Genomic DNA, 23,781 nt, shown 5'->3' with positions numbered 1-23,781 from the left:
TTTTTCTGGGATAGTTTCCACTCAGGGAACTCGTATAAGCTATACTGGCAGTAGAACTTTTATGCCAGTATAAACTGCATCTCCACTAAGAGGGTTTGATGGTGCAGTTACCCTGGTAAACCTTTTACGTGTAGGCAAGGCCTAAGAATAAAATATGTGCAGTGCTGGACCAATGGTCCGTCATACCTGGCATCCTGCCTCTGTTGTTGCTCAGTATCAGCCATTTCAGAGGGAGGCCAAAAACCCAACCCAACCACTTGTGATCCAGGCAGCTCATTGTGTATGAGGGCAGAAAGCCCCTTCATGAAGTCTACCACAATTAGCTGACCTGCTGAAACATGAGATTTGATTACCTCTGCCTTAGCATCTTCTTCCCAGGAGATGGGGAGTGAGGAAAATCTTTGTCTGTCCTCAGTTCTCGGAAGAACTCCTTCATTGCTGGAGGATGCCTGGAATGGAGAGTGTCTGAACTGGATCCACGTGTTCTAACTGTGACACAAGAGGGCTATGCTGCAAACTTTTTTTTCTTGCGCATCCCATTCCTTATCCTCCCAGTCTCCCCACCCTGTGTGTCCTCACTTTAGTGCTGGTGCTTCTGCTTCTAACCTCCAGCGTTTTGATAACCAACAGGTTGGCGGGACGAAAACAGGAGTTGTGCGCTATGTGGGAGAGACAGATTTTGCCAAAGGAGAATGGTGTGGAGTGGAACTTGATGAACCTCTAGGGAAGAATGATGGGGCAGTCGCTGGTACAAGGTACTGTATACACTCTCTGTGCTCCAACTTGGGGTCTGAATAGGATGCCCGACACCTACCAATATAATGTGGAGTCCAAAAGCTAGCTGCTTAGGGTGGTCAAAGGAGGCAGAGCTAGAACTTATGCTATGAATTTAAGCAGGGGACGTCTAGTCTGTATATTGTGGGGGGAAATATTCTGACGGCGAGGTCTTTAGACTGGGAAGTAGTTTCCCCAGGGAAGTGATAGAAGTCCCCTCATTGGAGTATTTTTAAACTTTTAAAAAGTTTTTAGAGAAAAGTTTGTTTGTTTGTTTGTTTTAAAGAGGACATCAGTTGTTGGGTTTTTTCTCACTTCTGGTTTCTGTGATTCTCTGATTTTATTAAGACCACTCACCATCAGACGTTTCCTTCATAAATCCTTCACTTTCCCTTGTCTATATATAATTCCCTAGTCTATGTATAATTCACCCTTTCCGCTTTCTACATAGTAAGGACATGAGATCGTCTCAGCATGCTGGACATCTCTTCTTTCTGGAGGTGAGGCTTTTAATGAGCCCTGAATGAACAGTTAATTATGTTATTGCTCCAGGCTTGTAGTGATTCTTAAGCATGACATCTGTTTGTAGACAGAATTTACAACCCCTGAATCCATTCAGTGCCTTCTACAACAGTGTAACTTTTATCGGGCATCTGTCTGCTGGTGAAGGGCAAAGTTGTGAAAGTCAAACGGATCAGTTTGGCACTGGACATCAGAAAGGCAGTGTGCTCTTGCAAACTATCTCCAACTTCTGGGTCTGTGAAACTGGGCAAAGGAACTGATTAAACTTCTTGCTGCAAACTATGACCCAAAACCTCAGATCTTGAGTTACCCTGAACTTTGGGGAAGTTTTGGATCTGAGTTCTGCAACTTGTGCTTGACTCGTGTGGAAATACAGTCGGAACAGACTCTCCAGATGCTTCGGCAGGTCCATTCATGGGAATAGTGGTAGGGAAAGTTCTCAATCCTTTTAAACCTGATAAAGATTGGATCAATGTTTTGGTGAGTTCTCCCAGTCTCTGAAATGGTTCATTGATCCCTGGTCTTCACTCTAATTTTTCAGGTGTTGTGCAAAGTCCTATAAATCTTTGCACAGCCCTGATCTCTCTATTTATGGCTATAAATAAGTGACCAAAGGCAGTCTGATTTTGGTTAGTAAATAAGGTACATGGGCTAGCAACAGTACCATGAAACATTATTACTGCTTCAGGGCTTCCTCAGGAAACCCAGCTATGGCAGAGGCTAGTGTAACATCAAAAATAGCATGGAACTGCCAATTACTCAATAGGTCCTGGTTTCTGCAGCATTTCTGCCAGCCTGGGTGCCTGCTGGCCACGCGTCTTTATTTAAAATAGGAATGGCTATGTATTGTCCCATGCCAGCAAATGACTAGAAGCGGAGAGTCCCTGGGGCCCAGCAGCGTCCCGAGGTGAAGGAGAGAAAGGAAGGGAGGATGCTGTAGGATAAGCTATGGAATGAATCCAGCCAGGTTCCTGCTCTCCATCACTCAGCCATAAAGTAGCTGCAGGTTTCTATCTTCAGAACGGCCCAAAGTCACTTGTTTTCTGTGTGACACAGAAGGTAGGGGAGGGCTGTATTGAGCGTAGGGCTCCAGGGTTCTGCTACTGAGATCCAGTTCTGCCTCTGGCACCACTTCCCGCGAGAAACTTGGTTCTGCATCCAGCTTCCTGCTCATTGTCAGGTTAGCCTTGCTCTGAGCAGGAATTCACCTTTCTGCTCTAACGCCGTCATGCTGGCATCAGGGGTGGTTCAGGTAAGTAGGAGACCCCCGGCAAAGCCTGTCACCGAGCTCTCCTGGCCGCAGGACTTCCTCCCTCGTCACTTGCCCCAAACCCTGTGCCACGCTGTCAGATGTGGTGAAGAGCTCACAGGAGTGACTTAAGGGGCTAATGGGTAGAGTTTTTCAGTTTAAACAGGAGGAGGGAGGGGGAAATCTGTACTGTGCTATAATATAGGGGCAGGTCTCAAGGGACTCAAGCGAACCAGAGAGCTCTTAAGCAGTACAGTGTAGCCCCCGATACATCACTGGCACATCAGCATCAAACCTCTGGCTAACAGTTCAACCGGCACCCACTGGAGTGGGTCTCCCTTCCTCCCGTGTTCTGACTGCAGGTTTGGCAGCGTTATCTCAATTGACCCTTCTAGCCCAAGCCGACCTCTGCTTTTCTGTATGTCACAATCCTCTATGGTTGAGCTGTTAAAGCCGCCGAGAGCTGTGAGAGGCTCAATGAAGCCTTTGGAGGAAAGCCGTCTTGCTAAAACACACACCTTTTGTTTTGCTGCTGGAGCACAAAGGATCCCCTGAGCCGGCACTCGGCACCTGCCAGACTCCCTGTCCCCAACATTGACCTGCCATGGTGTTGTTTTTAATGCACCATGCTTGTCCCAGCAAAATCCCAAAGTCCTGGGACACAAGCAGGGGAGAAGAACGCATGCTTTGGCTTAGCTAACTGTTGCCATCTAGTGACTGAGACTCTCATCCTGGTTTGTTTTTCAGGCCATTGCTGGGTGAATTTCTGTTGGTCTTTGGGTGACACGTTAGCACGGCTGACGCTGATCGTACATGTGACAGCACCTCATAGCGGTCTCCAAAGAAGGCCATTGTCCCTGGGGAGCTGGAGATGGTAGACTGGCAGGGGGTGGAGATGAAGGAGTGGTGCCGCCATCTTTTGAAATCTGCCGCTGCTGGAAGAGCAAAACCTGAGAGAGTGGCACTGTGGGGAGCTGGGAAAAACCAGTGGAAATGCCTAGGGGTGCTGTAGGAGTGCGCAAAGGGCGCTTGGTGCCTGGCACTTGGCTCTGGCTGCCTCACCTGAGAGACAAAGCCGTGGTGGCAGTTGTTAAACGTTCCGAATGGGATGATTCTGGCACAGCTCCAAGTGCTGCAGGGTCAGGGATGAAACTCCAGGCCTGTCCCAGGTGGCGTGACGGGGTGGTGCTGGTTAGCCGGGGGAAGGGCAGGGCCGGTGCACCGGGGTGGAGCACAGAGTTTAAAGTTGTCGTCCCCTGGCGAAGGGCACTATCCATCCCACCCCCTGCCCTGCACGGGGGACGAATGCTGCGCAGGGCTACTGGGCGCGTACCCAGTATTCGCAAAGCAATTCCCAGGCGGAAGCTGCCGCACAAGGGCCCAGCATGTAGCGTGTGCAGCACCATGGAAGGGCAGAGTATTGCTACACTGTGCCTGTCTCTTCTGTCTTACACCAGGCTTTGCACTGGTGTAACCCACTGACCTGACGGGAACTGCTTGTGATTTGTACTGGTATATCTGAGAGATGAGTCTGGCCCATTATTTTCCCATCCAGGAAGCAACTTGACAGTCCATTAATTCACCAGCGTTTGTATTTGTCTTTACCTGCTTCTCTTTTCCACCCTCACTGTTCTGTGACCCTCAGTTACCTTTACTCACACTCTTATTTCCATTAGCAATTTTCGTAGTCTCCATTTCTTCCCCTTTTTCCCGGTGCACACTCTTTCATTAATGAGGACTAAGAGCCTACTTGTGCTGCCAGTAAAGGGAGTTACTCCTTAGGCTCAAGTGGCAGAGATCTCTGTTTTGGATGCCAAAAGCCCTAGGTTCAAGTCACTTCATCTTTCTGTGCCTCAGTTTCCCCATCTGTAAAAGGAGGATTATGTTACTACCTCCTTGTGAAGTCCTCTGAGATCTACTGGGGGAAAGTACTATGTAAGAGCTGGGTATTATTTTTACTAATGACCTGTGAAGAAAGATGGCGTTCCAGCTACAACCCCTTACAAGTCAGACATCCTTTAATAGTGACTTGCGGTCACTACCAATCTGGACCGAAACAAAGCTAGCAGACTAGTGATGGTGGGCTCTGTGGTCTATTACCAGTCCTCCCATGCGTAGCTCATTGTAACAGTGTGATGCTGAGCAGGGCTTTGGCTAGTTTGCAGAAGCCACGTTGCTTTTCCAGCTTGTTTCCCCAATCTGCAGTGAGGTCAGCAAGCAGTGATCTTTTCCAAGGCCCAGGGCCTGCATGGCAGCCAGCAGAAGGGATGAGAAGTGGGTTGTTTTTGAAGTTGTTTTGAAAAGATTGGGCTTGAACAGATGCTTGCAAATGAATCATTTTCTCCTCTGGATGGAGAACAGGCTGTTCTACGGCCTCCCATATACATGGAATCAGCCTGTGACAGACACACATGCTGCTGCCAACGTTTACAAGCCAGTTCACAAACAGAAGGCGATTTTGGAACCACTGCTCACATCTGGAGAATGCCGACGTCGTGTGTCAGTAAAGCCAATACTTGGTTAATATTAGTATCCACATTGGTCTTGTGTATTAATTGTTAATCATTATTCATTAGTCACTATTTGATGTACAGGTGGGATAGGTTTTACTCCATCGTTTCCTGCAAGTGGTTCATTTTCAGCATTAGGAGACGACTCCCAAGTCGGACTGTATCGTCTCCCTTGGCTACCGCACTGACACCAGAGGATGTGACACACACAGGCTTTCTGGTTTCAGTTGCTGAACTGCAGCAGACCAGTGACAGCTTAACCATGGCTTGAGCAGATCAACCTGTGCTCCAAAAAGGCCCCAAGTTTCTGGCAATGTGGGTTTCTGGCACCCATGTGTGGAATGGGGCTCCCAAGTGAGACTTGCCTTCATCTCTTGCCAGCAGCAGGATCAGCACAGGGTTCTGCTTCCAGACTTGAAGTAACATGGTTTGAGCATTGGCCTGCTAAACCCAGGGTTGTGAGTTCAATCCTTGAGGGGGCCATTTAGGGATCTGGGGCAAAAATTGGGGATTGGTCCTGCTTTGAGCAGGGGGTTGGACTAGATGACCTCCTGCGGTCCCTTCCAACCCTGATATTCTATGATTTCTATTCTAACTGCAGAAATGGAATCGCACCTGAACGTGCCCATCCCCTTGTCTCCCTTGTGGCTCTTGTTTTGGTATTTTCCTTCTTCATTTGTCTGCATCAAAATCATCTTCTTGTCTTCTCTTTTCCTTTATCTTCCTGCTCTGTCTTCCTTGCCTCCAGTAGCCCCACCTGGAGAGTCAGTGATGAGACAGAGACAGCCCTTTCTGCTGGAGTTTTCAATCCTGGTGTTTTGATTGGGAAGTATAATAGGGCAGTTGCTTCCTGAGCCATCCCCTCTGGCCAGAGTTCCTTAGCAGCAGCCTCCCTCCTGTTCTCCCTTTTCGGGGCCCCCTTACAGAGTCCCCACAGCCTTTCTTGTCAATCCTACCGTCCTCCACGCAGGGGTGGTTTAGTGCCCGCAACCAGTCAAGCCCATCCTGGGACTCCAGAGGTTGGCGCTTAGCTTCCTCCCACCAGCTGTACCTCTGCAATGCTGCCTCGTTCTAACCCAAGCCAAAGAGTACCTGGAGGGATGTCCATGGTCTCCCGGTGCTTATACGTGTGGAGTCTTGGCACTGCCCTGGCTGACAGAGCTAAGAGCGCAGGAAGCTTTGGATTGATTTGTGGAGTCATCTCAGTGGACAGGAGTTGGGTTTGAAGCAGGGGGCAAGGGAAATTATTTTGTAGGCCCAGCCCAATATGCTCCCATTTGCTGTGAACTGAAAGCAAGTAGTTTTCTGTTCTGGGTTTGATCAATTCTGAATAGGCAGGTGCGAGGCATCTGGAGCAGGGGGAAGGAGAGCCGGTGCCTTTCTCTGATGACAACATGGGTAGAGGGAGTTTTTGACACACACATCTGGGATCCTGCACAAGTCACCCTGCTCCTGGGTATATACTGCAGGAAGGTCACCTCTATCTCATTCTTAAAAAAATGTCCTATCTTCTCCTCCTTCTGCCTCCCCATATGGCAAACCTCTATCATCACCTAACAGTGCTGAACTGGAGTGATGTACCAGGCAGAAAAGAGAGCTGTGGATGGTGTCACATTAACCAAGTCCACAGCACTCATCTTTCCTTTCCTCCTCTTTTTTTTTTAAGGGTACATAATCTGGTTAAACAGACTAACAAAACCAAAATGTCTTTACCCAAGTGACTAATAAAACCCTACATTGCTCAGGGAGGATGATGAAATTCAAAGGCCTCTTCTCATTTGTACTAAAGCTCCTTTCCATGCTCTGGAAGTGCAAAGGGGCCTTAGTGTGGGCATGAATTTAATTTACTTTCACCTTACAGCTCCTTTGCACCGACAAGTTGGTATAAAGGGGCCGCAATAGAAATCAGAATTTGGTCCCATCCCGTGGTTCCCATCTGCTGTGATGCTTGGTGTTTTTTTTTTTTTTTTTTTTTTTTGTCCTTACTCACTGAGTGTGCACAGTGAAATCTGACTGGTCAATGTCACTTTCATAGATTTCAAAGCCAGAAGGGCTGCTATGATCGTCTAGTCCGACATCCTGCATAACACATGCCAGAGTCCTTCCCCGTAAGAATTCCTGTTTGAACTGGAATCGTTACTGATTTACTTCAAGCTGTGTCAGGGTTACAAATACTCGAAGATGAATGGTTAAAACTAAAAACACAACAACTCTCCACCTTATTCTTATTGATATTAAAAATATGATATAATATAATATGTATGTTGCTGCAAATGGGGTTTATGTTTTGCTTTTGGATATAGTCGTTCCTGTGAAAGCATTTATTTTATTTAAGCAAACCTATATTTTGGGCCTATCCTTCCAGAGGGTGGACCCTTAACTGCCTCCCCCAAAACACCGGAAAAGGGGAATACTCTAACCTGTTCTACACATGGAGTCACAGTAGGCCACAGTGTTGGCGAAGAGACTGTTAAATCTCCCTTAATTCCCGATTCAGAGTCTCCGCACTATGATCATCTAATCTGACTTCCTGTATACACAGTCCATAGAACGTTTCCCAGAAGTTGGGAATCTTTGGTTGGACTCCCAGCTCTGTCTGGGTGTTGCCCAGTGTGGGGGGTGGTATAGGTGGGGACAATACCCTTTCTGACATTCTCTCTTTCTCCTGCTCCAGGTATTTTCAGTGCCCCCCCAAATTTGGCCTCTTCGCTCCCATACACAAGGTGATCCGGATTGGATTCCCATCCACCAGCCCTGCTAAAGCAAAGAAGAGCAAACGGATGGCCATGGGAGTGTCAGCCTTAACTCACAGCCCCAGTAGCTCGTCCATCAGCTCTGTCAGCTCCGTGGCCTCCTCCGTCGGCGGCAGACCCAGCCGGAGCGGATTGGTGAGAGGACCTGTTCATGCACTGTGCAATTCAGACCTAGATCTCTCCTGCTCTGACTCTGCAAAGTGGTAGGGCTCGTACTGAGCATGTTAGCAGGTGCATTGGTGCAGCTACTAGTGCACAGTCAGCCGAGAAATGGGAAGTGCCGGGGAGACTGTGACTAATCTTAGCTTCCTTCCTTCCCCCTTGGGTGGAGGCATAACAGACGCCCTGAGCATTTGGGGTCATAAAAGATCCCATGACACTATTTGCAGAGGGAGGGGCACTGACTCTGATGTCATGTCCATGGATAATTATATTCTGCCTTCCTAAAATTCCATCTAGATTGCGATATTTTTCATTTCCGGTCCTAAATGGTTGCACAGCATTGCCCTGCAGTATTTAACAGCTGCTTCCTTCCAACTTCAGAGGTGGCCACGTTTTGTTGTTGTGGGAAAGAATTCCTACGAATCGTGTGTATAAAGCTTTGGGGTTCCCTTGAGAAGCCAGGCACCGTGGGAATGCAAAATATTATTATTAACAGCTCTAGCTATACAGGGCGATCAATGTTGACCACGATCATCTGGGCTGTAGCAGAGAGGGACAAACAAGTGTCCGCCACGGGGAGTGGATCCAACATTCCCATCCTTGCCATCCAGTGAAGAACAGCCCTGGCAGCTGAGCTCATTTCGTTTGGGAGTTTCTTCAGTGGCTGTCATAAATAAAATCTATTTGTGAAGAGAAAGCAGGTGTTCTTTAAAAGTTCAAATTGTTCTGTAAGTTCAAATTGTGATCTTCACAGCACCCATCACACCCCCTTAGCCCTGTTCCTGGAGAACTCCCTTCCCCTCGCTGCCTGGAAGAGCTATCCAGTCTGCAGTCTCATTCTGACTAGGAACCTCACCCCCACCCCTTCCAACTAGGCCATGAACTCCCAGCTCCAGACAGCGCAGGGTCTGCGGGCTACCGGATCAGTGGATTGAGCTGCACTTCAGCTCCAAAGGGGCACTGTGTGTGTGTGTGTGTGTGTGTGTGCAATTGCTCTGTCTGGCTTGTGAACGCTGTTTGCACAGGGGGAAAGAGCACAGTGACAGACCCTTTACATCTTAACTGTTCTTTCTAGCTGACGGAGACCTCCTCTCGCTATGCCCGGAAGATCTCTGGCACGACTGCCCTGCAGGAGGCACTGAAGGAAAAGCAGCAGCACATTGAGCAGCTGCTGGCAGAGCGAGATCTGGAGAGAGCGGAGGTTGCCAAGGCCACCAGCCACATCTGTGAGGTGGAGAAGGAAATTGCCATCCTGAAGGCCCAACATGAGCAGGTGAAGCATGTGGCAAAGGCAGGGCCAAAAACCCTTGTACTATCTCAGACCTCCCCTGCTTCGGGCTCCACCCTTAGCTTTAAGCTCATCTGCTGGCAGGTGTTCAGGCCAGTTGCATCTTGGCAGCTCAACCCACAAAACTGAAGCCCCTACAACTTGCCATTAGACAGAATCTGGATTTGGTGCCGGTGGAAGACATTGATGTATTCACCTTTCATACTGCTATAACCATGTCCATTCCAGGAGATTTCACTGCGTTACCTACATTGGTATCTAGATTCTTGGTCCCAACGTAGGCCATTTTGTGTTGCCTTCATGCACAAAGCAGCCAGACAGCTGCCCAAATGGTGCAACCAGGGGTTTCCCCATCACTGATTCTTGCTGCGTGCTCTGCTGTCTCCACATTCAGGGTGGGAAGTATGGAGAGGCAGAGCACAAAGTATTCCTGTGAGCGTCTCTCTAATCAGTAATGCCTGATCAATAGTGGTGAAGACTGAAGTGTCAGGAGTCCATCTGCTGGTGAAAGGAGAATTCGTTCTCCTTGGGCCATTCGCTCCACGGTCTCGCTGCCGAGGCTGCCAATCAGGGATTGTATTCCAGTGTTTCTTGCAGTGCCACCAGGTACTGAACTAAATGAATAGCCCCCAGCTATGAGTAATGTTTGGTCACTACTGGCACTGGGTGAAGAGTCAGGAAAATTGTGCAAAGACATTTGCACAAAAGTTAAACATGTTCACTCCCCTTTTTCACAAGCATTTGTGCATATGGTGTTTTGTTTGCATTAAATTGTATATGGGGCAGTGCTGTAAATGCATAAACTCTTATTCCCACGTGGACAGGAGTGTTTACTCTAGTATGGGCCCTGGCTATTCACATTTATAAAACTTCCACTGTCCACTCAGGAAGCAGAAACGATACCATGTGCCATAGCTGTCCAACCACATGCCAGTCAGACAGCCCACAGAGCTTGAGAACTGTTTGCATAAAGCGTTCATCAAACAATTGCCAGTAACAAATTGATTCATAAAAATCAGTCTCTTCATAGCTAGCTAAGGAGCAGAAAAAAGGGCTAAAACTGTCAGATAAATTGTTCACCCAGCTCTAGTTACCGCCAGCCAAGGCTGGGTTTGATTTGCTGACCTCAGGCCAGATTTTCAAAAGAGCTCCGGGCCAGCTTTCACGTGCTCAGAATGGATATCTAGAGTCAGGTTTTCAAAAGGGCACAGTACCCGGCAGCCTCCTATGTGCTGAGTTTGCTGGAAAATCTGGTCCCTAGAGATGAAAGCCTCCATACAGATCATCTACTAACCCCTGAGCTATCCAGTTTAGTCCCCTGTTAAGCTTTTAACAACTGTGTATTGCAAATGTAACTGGCTGGCTGTGGGATGGGATTTCCTTTTGTTACAGTATGTCACAGAGGCGGAGGCGAATCTCCAGCGAGCGCGGACCCTGGTAGATGGGGTGCAGAAGGAAAAGGTGGAGCTGCTGAACCAACTGGAAGAGGAGAAAAGGTAACGTACTAAAGGGGGAATGGGGTGGGACTAGGAAATGTGCAAAAATAGCAGAGGTAATATAGCAACAGGGTAAGCTGGAGAAAGTGGAGAGACAGGCCATAGTATTTCAGTGGTGCATTTTCCTTGACTTAGATGATGATGCCTAGCTCTTACATAGTGCTTTTCAGAACGTATCCTGGACTCCGGGAGCTGCTTGGCTCCCTGATTCCAATGCATGTAAAATGCATTGGGCTTTAGTTGGCATTGGTGTTGTTCTTTGCGTGGGCAGTGAGTAGGTGGTGTGAAGACCTGGGAAACAGATGAACAATGTGAGTGAAGTAGATGGCGATGGAAATTAGTCATGCCGAGCTGACTGTAGTTAACGTATCAAACCATTCAGGCCTTCTGTCCAGTGAGGATTATCCAGTAAGGTGGCTGAAGTGCTAAAGCTAATCACAATAGAAAGGCAGTGTTTGGTAGGCTCGGGTTCCTAGCTTCACCTAGCAGTGTTCAGAGGAGACTTGAGATGGGATCATTACTTGTATCCCCCTGTTGCATCCAAAACACCTGTGCCTTCCTGCATGAAGTGTAATCAGCCAAATCGGCTCAATTGCTGCTTTGAATTTAAAGAAATCTGAAGAGGAAAGTAATCTCGGAACATTGGACGGGAAGGGCCTTGCTGGGTCACTGAGTCCAGTCCCTGGCCATCGCAGTCATCCTGTCATACGATCCCGCTCATACATGTATCAAGCTCCATTTTTGAACGGATTGGGCTGTTTCCCCCACGACCCCGTTGGGAGGCTGTTCCCAAACCTCACTCTCACAGTGGGTACAGACCTCCTTCTAATTCCCAGCCTCCATTTATTCCTGGCCAGCCTCTTTCCTGGACAGATAAGGGTATGGGAAACTTCGCACTTCGGAGAATGGTCGTTACTGCTTCTCGTCCAAAAATATTAGTGCGATTAGAACCACGCTGTGGCTGTTTAATACAGGTGGTACTTAGGACAAAACATGCTATCAGCTGAAGCTCCGACATTCCCAAGATTACATTATTCAGTATTCAGCAGGACACCAGCACTTCAGAGAACATTTGCCGGGTTCACTGGCTGGACTCAGGGTGCATGGAAAGCAGCAACACATGGATTATTAACAATACTGCACAAAAGGGTGTCGCTCTCCCACCAGCCAGTGAAGTTAGTCAGAGCGCTGCGGTTGCCAGAGCCTTTACACGGGCAGGGATGGGCGTCAGAGGTATTAGCCTGAGGGAAAAAAGCATTCAAGGAGACATTTGGTCCACCAGGTATCTTTGGTGGAAGATGGACCAGTTGAGGGTGTGCTGTCTGAGACCTAGTAAACCTAACAGAATGTTGCACTCCGGCGTAATGAGACTATCCAGTTCAGTGCTGGGTGGACCATGTCTTATTTTCAGTAGGTCAGTATTGGGAACAGGGTGTCTTCCTCAAGATGGCTGGTGATGAGGCTGTCCGTGGTCCTGCACCGAGGTGATGTGCTAAGGAGTGCACAGGCAGGTTCCCTTGCAGAGTTATCTGGAAACAGCAAATCTTCTGGCGCTCCAGGGTCATGTCAGTGTCTGAGAATTAGCAGCGTGTGACTGCTAGTTTCTTGAGCTTGGCAAGAGACAAGGGGTAAGACTCTGCCAATATTTCTAATAGCAACTCGATACTGTAGGGCTTTGAGAGCTGTCTACTGTGGGAAGGGGAGGGGCAACCTGAGCCGGCTGTCCCCTTGGAAGCACAGAGGGCAACAGCAGGATGCTGTGTTATGTTGCCAGCATCTTTGTCTTCTCCAGTGTGTTTTTGGAGACAAACCATTACAAGATGAACCCTGTGGGGGCAGTGAGGCTGGATTATGCTCACAGAGAGAGAACAGCCAAAAGGAGAATGAATCACGAATCGCTTCTGGATTGTGCCCTGACAATGACCATAGTCATTTATGGCACTGAGTATGCTCTAACTAATGCTTGAAAGTGGTGGGATTGAAGCATTTTAAACAAATCGGGCAGTCAGCAAAGCCTTCCTTTGAAATATCAGAGTTAACATATTTTTGGCTTTCTTATTATTCTGTCATCAGAAAGGAAAGAGAAACACTCCCGGCATGGGGTTCATCCCAGTCCTATAACTCTAGTTATGGGATCCGACCTTCCCCAGAGACATTTCCTTCCCCACTCTGCTTTGCAAGGTGATGATCTTAAAGGCATCTGTGGGAAGGGAGGGGAAAGCTGAGTTGGAGTTAAACCTTGTTTACCAAGCACCAGGTACTGACCCTGTCACATGTGCCTTCCCCCAAATCTCAGATCCTTCAGACAGCACCTTCCTTGTACATGTGATAGCATATGAGACGTGTGTTGCTGAGAACCCGCTGAGAAAGAAGGTTTGCTCTAGTCAGCCAAGTGATCCAAAGACTCAATTTACAAAAAGCCTTCTGCTGATGGTGAGAGTATAAAGACGTTTCCCTGGGCTGTGTGTTTGGTAGTTAAAAGGAAAACAGTGACTCACTCTCCCTTTTTATTTGAAAGATGCCCCGTCTGAAGATGTTCCTTCACGCCCAGGACTCCCACTCTTTCCCAGCTCCCTTTTCCACGCTACAAGAAACAGGAGATTGTTTAACCCGAGACAGCCGAGTTCTTGCCTAAGCAACAACAGATGCCTCCTCTAATTAGAAGAGGTTTAGACAAGGAAGCTTGTTTTTAAAGTTTGATATACACAGACAGAGCTATTTTTATCCAGGACGGAGAATCACCGAGTCCATCTGGTTCCCACGGCAACATCCACCGCTCAAGTTTATTGTTTTTAAAAAAATCTGATAAAAGAACAAAGAAGGTTGAATTTACAAGAAGATTGAATTGCAATTGTATCATTAGTGGGTTTTATTTTTGTAGTGGAGTTGCCTATGTGTATGAGAGAGCACAAGAGAGAGATGCCGGTACAGCATTAGTCTCTTGTGAAGATTTTTTTTCTGCCAGCCTGGTTCATCATTCCCACAACATGGGGACGTGAAACACTGCCCCTAGTCACCCATGAAGGGAAAAGCCCTGATTGTCCGTGAATATCCGGCAATGAACCCTTCAGCCCTTGGCACTGGGATTTCCCAAAGCTTGCCTGTGAAATGCATCAGTGAATAGCTGGCAGAGAAACCTTGCTCAGTCCGATGGTGCCAATGGATTAAAGTCAAAAGCTAAGTCCTCTAGTATCCATATGGAGCTGTACAGCAGCCATGCTCACTGGAGGAGTGTGGTATGGCACATTGCAGAAAGAGGAGTGTCTCTTCTTTGCATGAGTTATGCTAATTAACTGCCTTCCACAGGGCGTGCTTAGCTTCTGCTGAGTTGTTTGCGTATATGATTTATCCATATCCCACTCCTCTTATCCTTTTGTTTTGCAGGAGCGTTTTGTGGCAGCTACTTATTGATAAAATTTTAATCCTGGCATTACTGATTTTGTCTTTTCTCCCCCCACCCCTACAGGAAAGTGGAGGACTTGCAGTTCCGAGTGGAGGAAGAATCCATTACCAAGGGGGATCTGGAGGTAATTTGCAGCACACTTGTTGTAATGTATTGTCTGCAATTGCATTTGAAACTTTCCTTTAACAATTTCTGCTGCCTTTTGCCCAGCTCTGTGACCAGGATGTGTTAGTCATTGCTGTGCAAGGCTGATAGATTACTTATTACAGAAAAAGAAAAGGAGTACTTGTGGCACCTTAGAGACTAACCAATTTATTTGAGCATGAGCTTTCGTGAGCTACAGCTCACTTCATCGGATGCATACCGTGGAAACTGCAGCAGACTTTATATACACACAGAGAATATGAAACAATACCTCCTCCCACCCCCCTGTCCTGCTGGTAATAGCTTATCTAAAGTGATCATCAAGTTGGGCCATTTCCAGCACAAATCCAGGTTTTCTCACCCTCCACCCCCCCACACACAAATTCACTCTCCTGCTGGTAATAGCCCATCCAAAGTGACAACTCTCTACACAGTGTGCATGATAATCAAGTTGGGCCATTTCCTGCACAAATCCAGGTTCTCTCACCCCCCTCCCAAAAACCACACACACAAACTCACTATCCTGCTGGTAATAGCTCATCCAAAGTGACCACTCTCCCTACAATGTGCATGGTAATCAAGGTGGGCCATGTCCAGCATTTCTGCTGGACATGGCCCACCTTGATTACCATGCACATTTACCATGCACATTGTAGGGAGAGTGGTCACTTTGGATGAGCTATTACCAGCAGGATAGTGAGTTTGTGTGTGTGGTTTTTGGGAGGGGGGTGAGGGGGTGAGAGAACCTGGATTTGTGCAGGAAATGGCCCAACTTGATTATCATGCACATTGTGTAGAGAGTTGTCACTTTGGATGGGCTATCACCAGCAGGAGAGTGAATTTGTGTGTGTGGGGGGGTGGAGGGTGAGAAAACCTGGATTTGTGCTGGAAATGGCCCAACTTGATGATCACTTTAGATAAGCTATTACCAGCAGGACAGGGGGGTGGGAGGAGGTATTGTTTCATATTCTCTGTGTGTATATAAAGTCTGCTGCAGTTTCCACGGTATGCATCCGATGAAGTGAGCTGTAGCTCACGAAAGCTCATGCTCAAATAAATTGGTTAGTCTCTAAGGTGCCACAAGTACTCCTTTTCTTTTTGCGAATACAGACTAACACGGCTGTTACTCTGAAACCTTATTACAGAAAGGCATTGATAGTGAAGATTATAGACTGAATTGTGAAAAATTTCCCACATGGTGTTAGCCGGTCATTGTTATTTCTAGAGATCCACTTAGGATGAACCATGACCAGCTTGCATGGTTTTTAAACCTGACTTTGTCCTAAGTCATGTTAAACACCCATGTTAATTAAATTGTGTATGTTAATGCATTCGAGCATATCTTTTCCTACTGCACAGCTGCTGTCCATGGCCTGCCTCTCATTACGAGCAGGTTCAGTAAGGTGTATGATCCCATATCCCAGCTCCCTTCTGGGTACAGCGCCACACATTCTTATCTAGGCCTTCATCCACCAGGACTTTCCTGTGGAGTCCTTCTCTCACAAGCACAGACAGTTGTGGTTTGACGGGTTTGACATTGCAGTGCCTTTTTTTTTTGGAAGGCGTCGGGGTTTTTCTGTACAACGGCACTGCAGCCAACTTTGTACAAAAGTGATCAGCACTGGCAGGTGACCTTCTGTCTCAGGTTCCAGTTCAGGAAAGGATTCCCTTGCAGGAGGAGTAAGGAAGAGTGATCTTTCTGAAAGGCAAGGCAGCTTCCAAAATCTCCCCTTCCCCTTTCCCTAGGCTCTAGAATTAGGCAAGTTAAGTCAGCCAGGCATGTCAAGGAAGCTGCTTCAGCAATCAGTAGTTCAGCAGTAAATCAATACAAGGCCAGAGAAGGCTGAGAAGGAAAATCCTTGAACTAGGCAGGTCCTGGGGTGCCATGTGTTTTTCTGGACATTAGAGACACAGAATTGTGTTGACCACCCTTAAGAATAAATCTCTGCTTTTTAATGGGAGGAGAAGGCAGAGCAGCAGACGGCGGGGGGGGGGGGGGGGTTGGAAAGGCGCAAATCAATACTGTGCGGAGCGCTTTGCTAAAGCTTTTCTAGTGCAGTGAGCCGTGCCTACAGGACCCCTCAGTTCTGGGTTTAAAACCAGCCAGGGGATAATTGCAATGGAACAAGGCTTTTGGAAGGTGTGTTTTTCATTTTCACAAGATGACAGACTGTCGAAGGCAAAGTGCCTCAGTGATATTTGGTTCCTGGACATTATTAAATGATGTACTGCTGGGTTATTCTGCAGATGAAGCAACTGCGAGTAAGAAAAATAAAACAGAGCTTGCTGATTGTACAGGATGTGGTTTTTATCTTGTACACACACATACCCCTGTGTGGAGCTCCCTTTCAGTGTCAAGCTTTTCCATCTGTGCCTGGCAGAAATCACCTCTCGGAGCAACAGGGTAATTCATTCACTACAGTTTACTCAGCCTTTGGTCTCTCTCCTGAGAATGACCCCTTGGGATAGGTCTTCACTGCGGAGTTAACTTGGGCTTTTACTCAAGTGTTGCTCCTACCCTTCCACCCCATCATTTACACATCAGACCCTCTCACCCAAGTTTAGTGCTGTCATCCCAGGCTACCTAGCCCAGCTGGGGTGATAGGCTAAAGCCCTAATGGGGTTTTCACTCAGGCTGGTAACCCACCAGTTCCTTCCCACAATTTCCCTGAGCGCCCAGAAGGACAGATGAGTTCCCCCACAATTCACTGGGACAGAGTCATGGAGTGGCACAAAGAACCATGGGATGGGCCCCCAGAAGTCCTAAGGACACATGTGGTGATGTTCAGTGCCAGTGAGGGCAAGATAACTCAGGCAGGGCTTCGCAGTGGGGCTGCTCGCACCCGAGCTGAGAGGTGCTGATCATCTGAGCTAATAATTCTGCAGTGAAGACAGACCCTAAGGGACTGAATGTGATGGTGGTTGAGATTTTCAAAAGCACCTAAATGACTTAAACAACAGCCCCATTGAAAGTCAATAAGACTTGCGCTCCTTGATCAAGTAGGGGCTTTTGGACATTCTAGCCAGAGGGCTTTTTTGTTCGGTGAACATGTGTTCCCTAGGAATTGTGCTGAAACCCATAGCTCGTTTCATGGAAAGCCACCCTAGAGCCATCCAGTAGTTACTACTTTCAGTCACTACCGTCCTTGTTCAGCTTTGGACAAGCCAGCTGGGGTAAATCTACACTGCAATTGGACACTCGCGGCTGGCCCAGGCCCGCGGGGCTCAGGCCTTGCAGGGCAGCTGAATTCCAATGTAACTGTTCAGACTGGGGCTGCAGCCCAAGGTCTGGGATCTTCCCACCTTGCAGGGTCCGAGAGTCTGGGCTCCAGCCTAAGCCCGGATGCCTACGCTGCACTTAAACAGCCCCTTAGCTCTAGCCTGGCGAGCCCAGGTTAGCTGGCACAGGCCAGCCTCGGATTTTGAATGGCAGTGAGACATACCCCCTAGAGGCAAAAAGCCCAGTAACCCATTGTCACTTGCCCCACCCCAACTTTTCTACATCCCTTGCCCTGCTGACTGTCTTTGGGGAGCTGTGATTTCAACATTTATCCTTCAGGAAGTGCCAGCGTTCATTCTTCATTAAAAGGCTGTTTCCAGGTCCTTCCACATTGTACAATCAAGCAATGGGAGGCTCTATGGTTGCAAAATGCCGTCATCTCCCCGTGGAGCCCAAGAGCATCGTCTTAATGATGTCTTCTTAATGGTGTCTTGTTCTCTGGGCTTGGGGAGGAATTAACCTGAAATTCCTCCTGAACTCAGAGTCTCTGCTGCCCAAGCAGGCCGAAGCTCTAGACTCCGTGCCTATGGGGTGTACGTAACAGCAGTGTTGGGTTTTTAAATAGAGCCTGACCCACCCCAAATGCTGAGACGCTCAGTGATGTAGGTGGCGCTGATGGCATCTGTGTAGGTCATTTTATAAAACAGACTATGTGCTTACAGCTAGCCGCGTTCTAGCACAGAGGTGACATTCCAGCCCATCCCTTTGTGAGAGGATCGCTGCGTCCACATATTGCAGCATCCCTCTCTGCAAACGAGCAAGCCTAGCACTTTCCTGAACATTCATTCAACTGGACTATCCAGTCGCTGGGCTTTTATTCAAGGATGTGAGCAAGTCAGATGCTTTATGGGGGCAGGGGGGGCCTAGCACAAAAAGTGCTTTATCAAGGAGGGTGACAGGACCAAGTGCAGCTCTGTGCAGGTTAGAGGTGTTTTTTTGGCCACCTGTAGTCTGTGACTGCAATTTTAGCAGCTATAAAAGCTGCAGGGCTGTCTAGCTAGATCTCATTTGTGCAGGGAGGACAGGGACCTCCAGAACAATTTAATTAGATTTTCTCCATTTATATGCTTCTGCATGCTAGAGATGAGAGGGCTGATGTCATAAGTAACAAACAATAGCAAGTACAGTGTGTGTGGACTATAGGAATACTGTAAACCAGATTGTCATACGGTGCATGCCAGTCATCCCCACTGAAGAATCAAAGGACTGGAAGGGACCTCAAGAGGTCATCTAGTCCAGTCCCCTGCACTCATGGCAGGACGAAGTGTTATCTAGACCATCCCTGACAGATGTTTGTCTAACCTGCTCTTAAAAATCTGCAGTGATAGAGATTGCACAACCTCCCTGGGCAATTTATTCCAGTGCTTAACCACCCTGACAGTTAGGAAGTTTTTCCTAATGTCCAACCTAAGACACCCTTGCTGCAATTTAAGCCCATTGCTTCTTGTCCTATCCTCAGAGGTTAAGCACCTCTTCCTTGTAACAACCTTTTATGTACTTGAAAACTGTTATCATGTCCTCTCTGTCTTCTCTTCTCCAGACTAAACAAACCCAATTTTTTCAATCTTCCCTCATAGATCATGTTTTCTAGACTTTTTATCATTTTTGAAGAGAAGAAGGATGCTTTCTATTCATCATCTTCTCATTTTGTTCCTCCAGAACTCTTACCCCAGTGTATTTCAGTGGAGTCTAGAGGTTTCTGCCCAAATATTAGTAGGCATAAAGACAGGAGCAAGCCACAAAGCTCATATCCAGGTTTGGAATTGTCTAAAATTTGGAGATATTTGGATCTGTGATTTTTGTTCCCTGATGGATGTAGGGACAATCTGTGAACTTTGGCTCAAAACATCTCACAAAATGCAGTGTGACTTAGATCCAGGCCCATCTCTAGCAGCATGATGTTGCTATAGCTTTTATCCTTTAGAATATGGGAGGTAAATGCAAGAAAGAGCTAAAGCCTATTTATAATAGATGATCTTGTAATAGTAAATCTTAAAATCCTTAAGAGAGACTGTTGCGATCATCTGCTGGAATTCATGAGATACATCATGTATTTTAGTAAGAAATTAGCTATTCGTATAGCTCATAATGTGTGGGTAGTAATTAGGGTTAAAATTGGACCTGAGCCATAACGTTTGGATCTGAATTTCCTCAAATTTTGGGGTTGAGTGGGTCTCAGAATTTGGTCTGGTCTAATTAGGGCTGGATGAAAGGGTTTGTATAAAGTAAAAGATGACATGTCAGTTTATCTTAATGTTAAAAAAACCCATATTTGAGGTCTGGAAATGTTCATTTAACTTCTCCTCTGTTTTTCATTTCCGTATGCCTGTGGTCTTCCAGGGTTTTGACGAACAGCAGAATGACTGGAATGCTAAGGGAAGCTGCTCTGTGATTTTTCCAGTTGAACCAGAAACATAAGTATCAGTGTCAGGAATCTTGCGAGATTCCTGGACTAGTTGTGAAATGGATCAGTAAAAGATCCCACCTTTGGAGCGCTTATATTTGACCCTTTGGAGAACAGAAGTGGGTGGTAAATTACTACCATTGAAAAGATTCTGAATGGCTAGTTGAGATAATTTTGTGAGTCCATATAGCTGAAGGTTCAGTCAAAGACATCAGGCTAGCTGTTACCATTGTAAATTCATAGTAATGCCATTGAAGTTAATGGAATAATTCAGGTTAACGGCACTGTAAGTGAAATCAGAACCTGGTCTAGCTCTTAGGAAAGGCATCTTTGAGCTATGTGGAGATTGGGGGGAAAATCCCCACTCAACAAGAAGGCAAATTTCCCCCTTTTCCTTTACAAATATCCAGCTCATGTCTGTGCTTCACTAAGGTTCTTTTGCAAGCCTGGCAATTTTTGGAGACGTCTTTAAGAGACGTTGTTTGTCTTCTCCACCTGGAGTCAAACAGGACTGATAAAACTTGAAGTGTCCTGAATATATCCCCCACAACACACCTTTCAAGATCCATTGGTCCTACACATGCCTGTTACAACCTGTGGTGAACCTCATCCAGTGCATCAAGTGCCCCAGCAAACTAGACAATGACTACACTCTCAAATGAACTCACACAGAAAAGTAATAAGACAAAAATACCCTATCCCCAGGGGGTGAACAGTCACTCCATAGCTGACCTTTCAGGCCTCGTCCTCAAAAGAAACCTGCACAACACCTTCAAAAGACGAGCCTACAAGCTTAAATTCATAACTCTGCTAGACACCAAAAATCCTCGACTCAATAGAGACACTGGTTTTATGTCTCATGACAACAATCTATGACCTACTAGCTCTCCTTTGTTGTGTGACTGCAAAGGTGCTAAGTGCCTGCTTCATTTTGAACAGTTCCTTGCAATGTGTTAACTCCTTATACGAAATAGTTGGTTGCACCTTGTGTTTAGCTGTGGCACTCTGAGTACCTTTCCCAGACCTGAGGAAGAGCTCTGTGGAACTGGAAAGCATGTCTCTTTCACCAGCAGAAGTTGGTCCAATAAACTATATTACCTCACCCATCTTGTCTTTCTCATATCCTGGGGCCAACATGGCTACAATAATATTGCATGTACCTGACAGTCTTGATTTTCACCATATTTGATCTGATATTTAATAATATTTTCCAGACTTTAAAAGAAAACAGATGGGTGCAAACTTAAATTTTCTCCATTCACAGAAAAGGAGCCAAAGCTCATTCATTCATTTCCATCTCAGATCAGGTTGTAAAGAAAAAAAATTTCAAATGAATTCAGGCTTGGGAATGGGGAAAAAAAATAATGAAGTGGCAAGTGAAGGGCAGAAAATTGCCTAGAACAACTTAAGTAACCGTATAGTCCTTGTCATGCTGTGGTCTTGGTGGATCAACTTTGTATTCAATAGAAAATAGTTTTGAAAGTTAAAAATTTGAAAGCCAGAGTTTGCATGTTGATTCCCCCCCCCTTCTTCACAGGGAATTTACATGATATCAGTGGCCAATACTGATGTGCTTAAATAATAATTTTGCTACCAATAGAGGAATGTTATCTAGTTGTTAGGGCAAGGGACATTGAATCAAGACTTCTGGATTCTAATCCTGGCTCACCCACTGAACTTGAGCAAAAAAAAAAAAAAAAAACCCTCTCTGTGCCTCAGTTTACCCAAGTAAACTGAGGCATGGGGGGTGGTTGTGAGACTCAAAATTTGAAAATCATTTTGAAATCCTTAGCTATAGATGCTGTACAAATGCAAAGTACTCAATTATACCATTTTTTTCTACTTAAATTTCCTTCATTGCTTTAAGTGATGTATATTTTCTGGTATTGTCACTACACTGTGCACAGTGAAACCTGCTTGTAGTCAACTACGTCATAGTTGAAACTCTCTCTTTATTGCAAAAGGCAACTCTGCCAGTAGGCAGCCTCCAACTGTCCACATTGTCTACGGTGAATGGTCTTTAATTGGTGCATAGACCTTGTACTGATTCACATTCGCTGGGGTGGATTTCTTCTGTTGTGAAGTGTTCTCACTATGGCCCCCATGCAGGAAAGCACATAAGCACCTGCTTAAGTCTCATTGCCTTTAGTGGGACTTAAGCACCCTTCTTGAATAGGGATGCTTTGCTAAAATGGGCCCTATAAGAGGAGTCCACTGTATCTTAAATAGCCACCCTGAGGACCATGTAAAATCCCTTAGTAACCTATTTCTGTTTGGATGAATTTTCCTGCCTGTTGAGACCTTTATTCTCCTCCCATTGTGAACTGCCTTTCCTTGTCTTGTACACGGAACATGATGTTGCAGCCTTTTCTCTCTGTTTTCTGCTCTCTCCCCTGTTGTTGTTGTTGTTTTTTCTTCCCTGTGTGTGACCAGACTCAGACGCAGTTGGAGCATGCCCGCATACGGGAGCTCGAGCAGAGCCTGCTGTTTGAGAAGGCACAGGCTGAAAAACTCCTCAGAGAATTAGAGGACACCAGGGTAATCCCAACCCCACTTTCCCTGCCGGCAGACCAGTGTGCTTGTCAGCTGCATTGATGCCAACAATGCCTTGTTTGGGATTTTGTTGTTTGGTTTGAGTTTGGGCGTCCATGGTTTGCGTTTTGTTGTTTACTTTATTTGCACTCCCTTTCTGGAAATAGTAGCACCATATGATTTTGCCTTTGCTTCTTGTGTGGTGACTCGTTTTTCCGACATGCGTTTGCTTCTCAACCCCATGACGCCATTTGACATGAGCGCTTCACAACTCACCATTCGATTAACACCGCCAGATAAATAACAATGATTAAACCTTGCACGGTTCATTTTGCTTCCGGGGTCCCTTTAAACTACGGTAGGAAATAAGTGTGACAATCAATGTTGCAAACATCCTTCCTTCTATTGTGGATGCTGCAATTTGAGATAGAAGATAAGGCTGAAGCGTCTAAATGGAACTGCTCCTAAGTCGTAGCACTATAGCTCTGGTCACTTGGGTTAGTTAGGCTGTAGGATGCAGGAAGGGCTGTCTAGAGGAGCAATACATCACGGCTTTAAGGAGCCTTGTTTGGGGCAGGTGAGGAGAAGGTTTTTCTTGAAGGTGTTACATGGTGGGGAGAGCAGTTGATTTCTAAAAAGACAAGCAAACTGTCAGGACTGTGATGTGGCCAGAGGAGAGATAATCAGGCCTAGTGGTCAGAGCCAGAGTCCAAGCCAGGGGTCAGAGCGGGGATCAGAACCTGGGGATCAAGCCCAAGTCAGATCCAGTGCAGCTGCCAGTCAGGAGATCTCCCAGTTGCTTGAACAACTTCCCTGTGCCGCCTTCTGGCTTAAATAGTATGGTGGGGCCGATCATCATCTCCAGCCATGAGCCTTGTGGGTGGGGCCACTGGGAGAGGTCAGAGTTCTGCTAGCCCCTCACATCCAGGAGTTTTGGGTGGGCTGCCGAGTAGTGGCCAGGCTGTGAGGACTGCATGGGAGCTTGTAGAGATCACCCAAAAGGCCAGGCTGGAGTCTTCCAAACTGGTGAAAGGGGTTTGAGCACCCCATTCCCATTAAAAATGAGTGGGCGTCAGGCATCCAGCTCCCTTAGGCAGCTTTGAAAAATTTCAGCCTAAACAAATAAATAGAATGGATCAGTTATGTTTTGGTGCTAAAGGAGTAAATGTTGTAGATTTGCTTGTTTGTTTTTACATTTCCTCTTATCAGGTCTGTTGTTCTGTACCCAAAGGTGCCCACCTCCACCGTGATCAGCAATCAAATC

General features: G+C 46.7%; 1 protein-coding gene across 1 annotated transcript in view; it reads left to right on the top strand.

Annotated features, from left to right (window-relative positions):
• The window catches only part of CLIP2 (CAP-Gly domain containing linker protein 2), a 94,480-nt gene that overhangs the window by 52,548 nt on the left and 18,151 nt on the right, over positions 1 to 23,781 (top strand). The window contains exons 3-8 of the mRNA XM_077836589.1: positions 631 to 755; positions 7,730 to 7,943; positions 9,046 to 9,243; positions 10,651 to 10,754; positions 14,221 to 14,281; positions 22,419 to 22,523. Of these exons, the coding sequence (XP_077692715.1) occupies positions 631 to 755; positions 7,730 to 7,943; positions 9,046 to 9,243; positions 10,651 to 10,754; positions 14,221 to 14,281; positions 22,419 to 22,523 (807 nt within the window). The remainder of the gene's footprint in view (positions 1 to 630; positions 756 to 7,729; positions 7,944 to 9,045; positions 9,244 to 10,650; positions 10,755 to 14,220; positions 14,282 to 22,418; positions 22,524 to 23,781) is intronic.

The sequence above is a fragment of the Eretmochelys imbricata genome, chromosome 17 (genome assembly GCF_965152235.1).
Source record: "Eretmochelys imbricata isolate rEreImb1 chromosome 17, rEreImb1.hap1, whole genome shotgun sequence".
NCBI lineage: Eukaryota > Metazoa > Chordata > Testudines > Cheloniidae > Eretmochelys > Eretmochelys imbricata.
This window is presented reverse-complemented; position numbering and strand designations above follow the sequence as displayed.